General features: G+C 34.4%; 1 protein-coding gene across 1 annotated transcript; it reads left to right on the top strand.

The window, feature by feature from the left end:
* Positions 1-980: 980 nt before the first annotated feature.
* LOC145274890 (uncharacterized) lies at positions 981-10,384 on the top strand. Its single transcript, XM_080127501.1, has 5 exons — positions 981-1,656; positions 3,546-3,701; positions 4,596-4,744; positions 6,888-7,036; positions 10,263-10,384. The coding sequence occupies exons 1-5, from the start codon at positions 996-998 to the stop codon at positions 10,345-10,347; spliced, it is 1,200 nt and encodes a 399-aa protein (XP_079983627.1). The 5' UTR covers positions 981-995; the 3' UTR covers positions 10,348-10,384.
* The last annotated feature ends 1,460 nt before the right edge of the window (positions 10,385-11,844 follow it).

Genomic DNA, 11,844 nt, shown 5'->3' with positions numbered 1-11,844 from the left:
ACATCTCAGGACAACGAACCATCGGAAACTGTTCTGAAACTAAACATGGCTTGTACTTCTAATTACATTGACTAATGTATACCTGTGTAAAAGTACCCTGGGATCCTTATTCGTTTCCATTGATTAATTCTATAGTACAATTTTTTTATTAAAAAAGAACAAAATAGAACTATATTTTGCTTTGTAAAAATATAGTTGAAGAAGACATAATATATATACATTAATACGACAGCGTTTGTGCTACTTTCTGTGTCACGCTTACATCCGGGTCGTTTAATTGTTATATACTTCCATTTCTTGTCATGAATAATTTTACCAAGAATTCTTCATAAGTTTTGGTTTCAGTTTCGATTATGACTGATAGCACTCCAGTAATTTTTTTATTAATAATTTTATCAAGAATTCTTCATAAGCTTTAGTTTCGGTTTCGATTATGGCTGAAGGAGCTTAAGTTACATATATATATATATATATATATATATATATATATATATATATATATATATATCATAAGTTTTTATTTCGGTTTCGATTCAAGCTAATGCACCCAAATGCTATGAATATATGTATTTTTTATTTTTGAAATCGAAATTTTATAAAATATGAAAATCGATAGAACATTAACTCTATAATAATAGATAGAAAAACTGCAATATTTAAAATATCATATTTAAGCGTACTTGCCGGACCTTCGTGCTAGCTCAGATTACAGTTTTAACAAAAAAGCTAAAATAATATCAGAGAGTCTCCATTAACACTGAACATCTACAGAATGCTAACATCAATATATTACATATGAAAGTGTCCTCTGTGGAACTTCCACAGATCCCACTAGTGAAAAATCATATGCTAGTTAGAAGCGAATATCGATTTTACTGATAATATATCTATCTATAACATATTGAAGAATAGACCGCGTTTATTTCCATATAATATTTTGAAATTCACTCATGAGAATGGGGTTTTGTAGTGTGGCTTGATTTCCTTGTTTTTATATGTTTTGTTTTGTCGATCGTGATTTTTATTTTAAAGGGTTTTATTTTCTTGCAGATGATTATGGATATGAATATGATGATGGTGATTATGGAGTTACAGAGGATTGGGCATTTCAAAATGATGATGAAACTAAAGATGATGATGCCGTTACACATTATGATGATGCATTACCAGATAATGGTGGAGTTACATATGATGATGATGCAGTTAAACCTGATGATGATGGGGGTAAAGATGATGCATTACCAGATAATGGTGGAGTTACAGATGATGATGATGCAGTTAACCCTGATGATGATGGGGGTAAAGATGATGCATTACCAGATAATGGTGGAGTTACAGATGATGATGATGCAGTTAACCCTGATGATGATGGGGGTAAAGATGATGCATTACCAGATAATGGTGGGGTTACAGATGATGATGATGCAGTAAACCCCGATGATGATGGGGGTAAAGATGATGCATTACCAGATAATGGTGGGGTTACAGATGATGATGATGCAGTTAACCCCGATGCTGATGGGGGTAAAGATGATGCATTACCAGATAATGGTGGAGTTACAGATGATAAGGTACTTCCGGACGATGATGCTAAAGGTGGGGATGAAGTTGGTTTTTGCCAGCAGTCATACAAAACCATCGATGCGGCCATGAGAAGTAAGTGTTACATATTTTTTGTATAACTCTTAAGCTCCGATTCGAAAGTTTAGCGTGATTCTCACAATGTGAACGGAATTCTCGAGTGGACTATGAGCATTTGTTACATAATTCCCGGCAACTGTCGTCAGAAATAAATCTATAAGTGAGACTTACTGATCCTGTCGATCTGGGAGACGAGTCGGGAACGTGACTGTCTTAGAATGGGATATGGAAAAGCTATGTGTGAGAAACTAATCCAATTACTATGATATTAAACTCACCAAATGCAGGTACTTGGGCACCAATGTCTAAAAAAAAGTGTTGCATCTATGCTGTCGGAGACTTAATTGTTTAGGGTACAGTCCTGGGTCGAGATAAAGGGTAAAGAAAATATAAGTAGCTATTGTTACAAGTTTAGTCTAAGGCACATTGAGGCCAGGTTGTTTGATTTTAGTTTGGATTCTCTCATCAAGGAGAGTGTGTTTCGAATATAGACTCCAAGTCCGTGCAATTCTGCCTGATTCCTTACGGCAGAGTGGGAGATAATCAAGCATCTTAGAGTGGTTAGACGGGCGAGTGTAAGTTAATTTTTTTTAGAACTAAGATATCCGGGGACTTTGCTAAGAAATAATTTTCTACATTATCTAAATTAGTTATAAATCCACGGATATTTCTGACTGCGAACATCAAGGAAAAAGGCGATTTAGTTTTATTTGGATTTGTGCCTCGTTTGATTGTAGTTTTTGTTTAAGCTGTCATTTTAGTTAATGGTTTCAGTTTGAGGGCGAGTAGTGCTGGATAAATTGGATGTACATAAGTACCAAACAGGCAAAATGTAGACCATCTGCCAACTCTTCATCCACATGATTGTGGCCTTGGGAATGCTCATCGGAGATATGTGCAGGGCCCCTTTCATTGCCCACTACGACTATACTAATATAATAAAACAGCCGCTCCAATAGGATAGGTTCTAAACCAAGTATTCCTGCGCTCCCGCATGGTAATTTGGGTTAATTGAGTTCGCACTAAGTATATATATGTTTACTGAAAAGTTACACTCGTCAAAAGAATTAAAGTGCTTCCTTCAAGCTGTTAGGCTTAACATTCACAAACAATATGAATTTACACATGGACTCTCTCTACCGTGCTAAGAGATTACTCACACCTGAAAGTACCCTGTATCTTTACAAAGCAACTATTCGCATATGCATGGAGTATTGTTGTCACATCTGTGCTGGTGCATCTACCAGTAGCCTGTCGCTCTTAGATAAAGTTCAGAAAAGAGTCGTCAATCTAATAGGTTCCACACTGTCGGCCTAACTCCAATCACTGTCCCATCGCCGAAATGTGGCATTCCCGTGCCTGTTTTACAAGTGCTTCAATAAAAAATAAAAAAGGCTCGGACGAACTCAACATAGTAGAGCTCCCACGACATTAATGGCCCGAGAAGTAGTAAAATACCATCTTTTCACTGTTGATGACGTAAATAATTCGAGATGCTTCAAAGCTTTCTACTCAAACAGCTTCTTTCCTCAAACTCCTAGACTTTAGAATTACCTCCCGGGCCCATACTTCCGTGACTGTACTGACATGCAAAAGTTCAAGTGTAATGTGCCCAACTCCCTATAAAGTATTCCTGCAAATCTGATCCCAAATAGAATCCCCTATGAGTTAGTGCAGAGAAAGTATCGTTCTATTTTTTAAAATAGTATTTTCAAGTAAAATCCACGTTTTACTGTATCTTTTTTTATGAAATTGTAAGGTTAAAGTACAGAATACTTACAAAACACCCTTCTCTCTCCATGTTAAGATTGAGGTTCTAAATAATAACGTTATTATTTCAGCACGGTATCTATTCTGCATAAGTACTTAATTTTAAAAGATTTTAATTATTTTTCTGTTTTCAGTAAAAGAAGTAGATTTTGTGTTTGTTGACCAAGGAGAAGTTATTGACGGACAAAATGGAAAAAAGACGCCTGTCCAAACTCTTTTCCCCGGTGGTCCGGATTTGGTACAAGCCGCTGTATATTCAAAGAAAACCAGCAAAGCTTATTTATTTAAAGGTAAATGTATTTCTAATTAGTATCACATCTTCCAGGTGTGAATCTTATAAAATACGAAATACGGTTCGCACTGAAAGTTTTGTAACGTTTATAATTAAAATCAAAAAGTACATAGTATATCAAAATGTGGTCTGATATTTATTGCTTGTACGTATTGAAATGAGTTTGAATTATAAATGGAGGTACGAAAATATAGCTAAACATTTATTGATACTTTTTTTTTCATTTTCACACAAAACAAATGCCACTTTGATGTAGGGGTCTACTATCTGGGGCGTAAATTGCAAGGATGCTATGTAGGGAGTTGAGCAGCAAGATCTCTGTTTACATTACAATTGAACTTCAGCATAGTACAGTCAGGGAAACAGGGACCCGGACGGAAATTCCAAAGTCTTGCATTTTTGGAGAAGAAACTATTAGAGTAGAATATTTTCTGGCATCTGGGGATCTCTACTGTGTAGGGGTGGGATTTTGCTGTTGCCGGGTCTGTTAGGTGATATTTACGACGAGGTGCTACAAGAATTTGTAATTCGTCGGAGCATCCACCATTAAAATACTTGTGAAACAGGCAGAGGGATGCAAGATTTCGTCGATGGGACAAAAGCTGAAGCCAGCTAACAGTTCGGGACCTATAAGGTTGGCGACTCTCTTTTGAATTCTGTCCATGAGCGAGAGACTAGTAGTAGATGCACAAGCCCAAATATGATAACAATTCTCCATGCATGAGAGAAAAGTTTTATTGATCATACGTTCATATGTTGTCCATGTGTAATAGTCTGCGCATTCAAAGGGTTTTGCTTAATATTTCAGTTGTTTTACTTATTTGCTTTTCTTCTTCTTCTTCTTCTTGTTTTTGTTCTTCTTATTATTATTCTTCTTATAATTATTATTCAGATGAAAAAGTATGGGCGTATACGGTAAATTCCGCAGGGCAATTCACTTTGTCTGAAACTTCTCCAAAAGCTACCTCGAACGAAAAGAGCCACAGCCCCGAATGTGCAATTCAGTATTATGATGGCGGTGAACGCATTTTTCTTTACAAGGTTTGTACAATGTTACACACAAAAGCACGCACGCACACACACACACACACACACACACACACACAGATATATATATTAATAATAGCTTTGAACAAGATATCCGGAGACATACCGAGCTGGGAAATAAATAATTAATAAAGGGGAAAGCGTTAATAAAAACGATTTAAGAGTAAATTTATATATTTATAAATAGTGATTATAAAAAAAACTAAAATAAACCTCGAGACGTCTTTCAACCGATATATTGTCAAGAGAAAACATCGATTAAGAAAGTATATATATATATATACATATATATATACATACATATATATATATATATATATATATATATATATATATACAGTCCTGATCAAAACCACTTAAGAAAGTAAGCGTTTACGCATATTATCGAATTTTTAATCAAACAAATGGTTGAAACCATTGCTAAAAGGGAAAATTATTATGTTAAAAACTTCTTTCATGTATGTACATTAATCTTATTCTGAAAAGAAATATTCGTCAATAATTCTCCTTTGAAAATGATATTTCACCACTGACGCTTCTCGCCGTTTTATGTGATCTAATCATATCAGGTCTCCCAAGCTTCTTCCATGTACGTACATTAATAATGGAAATGTCAGACCTACCATCAAGCTGTAGTCTTACTTTCTTTTTAAACATTTTAACATATTTCTGGATATTTCGTTCTTCAGATTCAATTTTGTGAGTTTAATGGATGTCTTTTTTCTAAGAGATTTTTTCCTACAATGTGATGCCTCATGTCATTTCTGGTAGCATATGTCACACTGTTTAAATTTGTAGGGACACTCATTTTACCAATGTTTATCTTCAAACCTCCAACACTGTCCAGGTGGATCTTTTCCCTGTTTTTTTCCTCTGGTTATTTTTTTAAGTTAATTTTTTCGTCTGATGGATCATTTTAATGTGCGATACTCCGTTTTCCTCTATGTCACGACTGTCCTGCTTCAACTCAATAAGCCGTTCACAGTCTTCGGCTAAGCTTTGTAGTTTTTCATTCGGTTCGTTTTCAAGTTTATTTAAAACACGACGCCTGGTTTCAGCGTCTTTATTAAAAACCAGCCCTTGCACAAAAATTGTCTGTTTCATAACTAGCACAAAGAAAAATGTTAACTTGTTCGAACATAAACAAAATGATGTCATCAGATTACTTAAAAATACACGTATGAGTTTGTCAAGAATTGGGAGTCAGAGAGAGCAGACCTAGTTGGTAGGCAGAAGGAGCCATTACGGTCCTCAGACCATAATGGCTCCGAGTAGAGGAAAACATCGATAGTAAAAATCTAATGGGCAGTGTTACAGCTTTCCAATGAGGGAAACATCAAAAATAAAGCTGCTGAAAATAGCAACAAAACTTTATTTTCCGAGGATCCGTCAAATGAACATGAACCCAGATGGATAAGGTATTTTTTACACAGGCATCACCACATTATCAAGGCCAAGAGGCCACTCAAGGATAAGGGTTAAAGAGTGTACAGTAGAAATTGGACAATATACTAATCATTAGTAATGACAATTTGGTAAATTTGATAACTTATATGGAACGGCTCATCAAGAACTTATTTACGTTAGACTTGAAGACAACCATATTGTAGTCAGCCGGAAAGCAGGAAAACGGAAGACAATTCCACAGGCGTGCAGTTCTAAGAAAGAAGCTTTGTTCATGGAATCTACGTTTAGGTTTAGGCACAGATAAAGAGTGGGGGGAATTATTGATAGTGTTTACAGCTAGACGAGTGTTTCTTGTGAAAGTTTGGCGAGGGGGGACCATAGATTGAAGCTCAGTGGAACACTTTCCATGACAATAACGATACAACAGAGACAAACTCGCAACATCTCTTCTGTGAGATAGAGGTTGCAAGGAAGAGAAAAGGACATCTCCTACGAGGTTACGAAGTCTACTGTGAACTCTATCAAGGCAGGACCAGTCCTGGTATGTTTCTTTATTGACCGATGTGAACCCTAAGAGACTGTTATTTGTCCCTGTTTGTTATAATTGTTATAGACGATGAAATATATCGACACGTAAGCAATATATACTCGACAATGCTAAACAAGATTGAAATGTAGAGATGTAGGCGGTTTAATAATTTTACAAATATTGTTGTTTGCATTTTTGCAGGAGGGCCATTTTTACATATTCTATCCGAAAGATGAGGACGTCGATCAGAGGGATAAATACCCAGTAAATCAATACTTCCGTGGTATTCCCAGCAAAATAGACGCCGCAATTTCATCCGATGATGAAATAAACTTCATAGTGGACAAGCAGTAAGTAGTCGTGTGGTATAATTATGGATACTATCTTTGCCCATGTACAAGTTGATTTAATAGTTTATATATATATATATATATATATATATATATATATACACACACATATGTGTGTATATATATATATATATATATACATATATATACATATGGTAAGTTATAAAAACATATATGGCAATTAAACTACACAGAATATTCTGCATTTCATTCTCGTGAGATTGCGTCAGGCGTACGAGAATGAAACGCGAAATAGTCTGTGTAGTTTAATTTTTATAACTTACTACCTAGCTCTACATATGTATTGAGCACCGTTGAAGTAAATACTGAACATTTACGCATAAAATTATATTTTCGTATATTAATTTAGGTGATTAAATAAAGTAGTTGATCGACAATACACACAAGAATCCCGAGTTTCCTTCGAAGTAAACTTCTACGACTGCAATGCACTTGCTGTGCCGTTCAAACAACTCCTGGGATGCCCAATTGAAATCCTTTTGTGAAAGCGTGTCAATGGCCCTCGTCACGGACTCTTTTCTCATCTCAATTTTCTCATAATGACAGCCTATTTAAATAAAATTAAGTGTAGGTTCTCTACAAAGCAATGTAAGCTACAGTGTATTTTGGACTAAGATACTGTTCGGAGGCATGTGAAGCTTCCTCCAGCTATGGGTCCTAACCAGGAGCATGTAATCAATCGAACATGAGACGGGCCTTAAAGTAAATACCGGATTTTTGGGGCAGATTTGCAATTTAGTTGTATAATATCCTCAAACCAGGTAATCACTAAAAGGGACTTAAAAGTTGTTACCTGTATCGATCAAAATTTAAAACCACTGATTATATGTCAGCCTACATCACAGTAACATATACTGAGTGAGTTCCTAACAGTATTTTGTATAGTTTTTTAGTTTAAACTCATTTTCCCAAAATTTCCCCAAACTTAACATGTTCGATACAGTCTGCCGCCATTTGTATTTTTCAAATATACCGATAAACACTGCATGTTTTTGAACTGATTAAACATTATACATTACATAAAAACACTACAATCTTATCCAGTTAGGTAGAACATTTACTTTTCTTGCCTTTGATAACATTTATTTGTTATATATTCATTTTTTGACAACTTCTTTGTATCTGTTAATACAAACCCTTTTCATTTAATGTAACGTTTAGTCAGCTCGAAAAACTGTTTATCGTTGTATTTGAAAGATACAAATGGTGGCGGACACTGTTAATTATGTTAAGTTTGAGAAAGTGAGTTAAAACTAAAAAACTATAAAAAATACTGTCACAAACCCACCGATTATGTCAGCCTATGTCATGGTAACGTATTCGGTGGGTTTTTGACACTGTATTGTATAGTTTTTAGTTTTCAACTTCATTTCCCAAACTTAACGTATTCAACAGTTTGCAACCATTTCTGTTTTTCCAGCCGATTAAACATTTTACCTTACATAAAAACACTAAACAACTATCCAGTTAGGTAGAAATGTAACTTACCTTACCTTTGCTTTCATTTGTTTTTGGACAACTTTTTCGAATCTGTGTATAGTAACCCCCCCATCACTCAAATATTAATTACTAACTCACATTTTTGTATACAGAAAAAAAAATTTAGCGTTTCAACGTTAGCTTTATCCACTGATTGTTGGTCGAGCCCAAGCAATGATTGACGGTAATCCTGAGGATCAGGATCCAATTCTGCAAGAGTACCATTTTTTTCATATTTTTCTTTTTTTTTAGAGTGGATTGCTGTACTAAGAATATAAGAAACATGCATTTTCTCTTTTTATTAGAATTTTCCATTACACCAAATTTAGCCAGAGCAACGCGTGGCAGGGTACAGTTATATTTATTTATATTTATATTTATATATTCATATATATATATATATATATATATATATATATATATATATATATATAGTGAATGAATAACCAAAGTCTATATTCCAAAGTTCATGATGTTGAGAATCTTATAATGTATTCCTTTAATTCAGTTGACATTTACAATACTTGAAAGTATGTTTCATAGCGCAAAATCAATCAGCTTATTATATTAATCAATGAATCTATTTTGCCCTTAACTCATCAGAAAAATAGCAACAATCAACCTATCAAAAGGAAATAAAGTTTTTACATGATTAAAATCCGAAAATTGTAAGAGAAGCTACCAATACCTTATATTATGTTTCCATTACGCCATTTTGAATTTCGATTTATACGGTAGTTACAGCTTCTGAAAAAAAAGAAATAAATTATAAGATGGTCACCCTCATGAACTTTGGAATATAGACTTTTGTCGTTTATTTATCTATATAGGAAGCCCGGGTGGAGATAGGTGTAAAAAAAAAACGGTAGTAGCGGGATGGATCAATACAACAGAAGGCAGCCCAGGTGGAGATAGGTGTAAAAATTAAGACACTTTCGAAGAACGTTATGCAATAAATTTCTTATTTAAACTTGGTAAAAAAAATGCCACAGAAACGTACGGAATGCTTCAGACTGCTTTTGGACCATCTTTTATGAATCGAGCATCAGTTTTTGAGTGGCATAAGAGAGTCAAAGAGGACAGGGAGTCTGCGATGGATGATGAGAGGAGATGGAAGAGTAAAGAAGTTAGAACATTAGAGTTGATTGGCCAAATAAAGAATTTCATGGATACGGCCGTCGTGTGTCTATAGAGACAATACGTGCACAGTTTGATATCAGTGTGGGAACTGTACACACAATTATTTGCGGGAAACTGAAGATGCGGAAGATTTGCGCGAAATTTCTCAGAAGGATGTTCAGAAAGAAAGACGTTGCCATGACAGCAGGAAGATGGCTGAGTTGATCAATTCAGATTATCACCCTCCCTATAGTCCAGACCTTGAACCGTGTTGCTTTTGGTTATTCCCTAAGCTCAAGGAAACTTTAAAGGCTGTCATTATGAGACAATTGAGGAGATGAGAGTGGTTGTGAGGAGGGTGATTGACATGCTCACACAAGAGGACTTCCATTGAGCCGTGCAGACGTTATTAGAACGGTACAATAACTTCGTTGCAACCGGGGGAGATTACTTCGAAGGGGACTAGAGTTTAATGCATGCACTATCAATAAAAGTTCACATACGAAAAAAGTCTAGAAACTTATTGAAAACATCTCGTATAGTTACACGTTTGTAATGAAAACATTGTTTCAGATTTATAATTGTAGATATTTTCCCTTTGTTGCAGGGCGTTCAAAATGCCAATCCACACGCGTACTGTAAGCAAGGAAGGAAAACCAGTGGAGTCGGTTTTCAACAAATGCAAAGCTTGATGGAATTTTAATTTTAAACAAGATGGTTCCGTGAATAAATGAGTTTAAATAAAATAAAACTTTAGTTTAATTTTATTTGATTTTGTGTCATTGATTTTTTTTTAAATTTATTTTGTTGTAGAAATTCTTTGAAATTGTTAACTGCTTTATTATTTTTGTGTGTTACAAACAGTAAAAAAGTCAATATCTTAATATTTCATCCAAATGAAGAGAGCTTGATAAGGATACCTTAAACGGGCCTTATTATCGGGCTTGAAACCGACGGTACCAATGATCTGTCTCAACTAACAACTTTCTGTACACAAAATATAAATACGCTCTTACATTTTGGATTTTCCTTTTAATTGAGCACTCTGCTGGAATTCTTTTTCCAAAAAAAACTAATCATATATATATATATATATATATATATATATATATATATATATATATATATATATATATATTAGTGTTGTACCGATTAATCGGAATTGGGGATCGGAAAAATCGGTAGTTTTCGGGGTATCGGTATCGGAATCGGAAAAATTTGTGCCTGTTTGTTCCGATTCCAAAACCGATACTTTATAATTTTTCATTGCTGATACCGTTGATAAATATTTATTCCTTTTAAACTATTAGTAAAACTAACCTCTATAGATCATGATAACATTAAAAGATCTAAATATATTTTATCTGTGTAAAATAAACAAAATAAAATTCGCTAGATAACCTTTAGAAGAATGCAGTTTATTTGCAAGGTATTGAAAAATTGTTTAAATTTAAAGAAATATTTTGTCAATAAAAATAATATCAAACATTATTGCTAATTAAATCAAAAGTAGAATATAATAGTGTTGGATTTTGTCCGGTTAGGTTTTTGTCCGCTCCCTTACTCGGCATTTGCAAATATGACAAGGAATGGCGAAAAAAAGCAATTGATTTTGTTTTGTATTTTTGTAGGGGAATCGATTTCAACTTTCACTTCATTTTTTATTGTTTTAAGCAAATGTTTTAGAGGTCACTTGTCCATCCCCATATCAAACAGTTTAAAACGGTCGTGTATTTTTTCGCACCTAGTTGCCAAATGATTACAGGCCGCTTCCCAGGGAGTTCACAGAAAAATTCAAACGTCTGGGCGAGTTTTATTTTATTTTCCTGGAGCCACTTTGTCTGACACCAGCTGTTTTTTTATGGTATCATTCTCGGGGTTTCACAAACGTTAATATACACATGATTATATCACAATGAATTTATCAAAGTCTGGATAAAATAGATAAAGAGAAAACATTTAGAAAATTTTCAAATTGAAACAGAAATTATATCTACATTTAAAAATACCCCCCACCCACATTGAAATTCTACTTTTGAGCGATATCTGTGAACCCACTAAAAACAAAAGTATTTAAGAATTTAGGATGGAGAGTTAGTAGCCCATATAAATTAATCTCTAATTAAATATGTATAAATTTTTAAAGAATCGGAATCGGGAATCGGATCGGAATCGGAAATTTTGAAAGG

Source organism: Euprymna scolopes, unplaced genomic scaffold, assembly GCF_053919585.1.
Source record: "Euprymna scolopes isolate OS-2025 unplaced genomic scaffold, ASM5391958v1 sca5, whole genome shotgun sequence".
NCBI classification, from domain to species: Eukaryota; Metazoa; Mollusca; class Cephalopoda; order Sepiida; family Sepiolidae; genus Euprymna; species Euprymna scolopes.
Note: the sequence above shows the minus strand (reverse complement) of the source record. Positions and strands in the feature narration are given on the sequence as shown.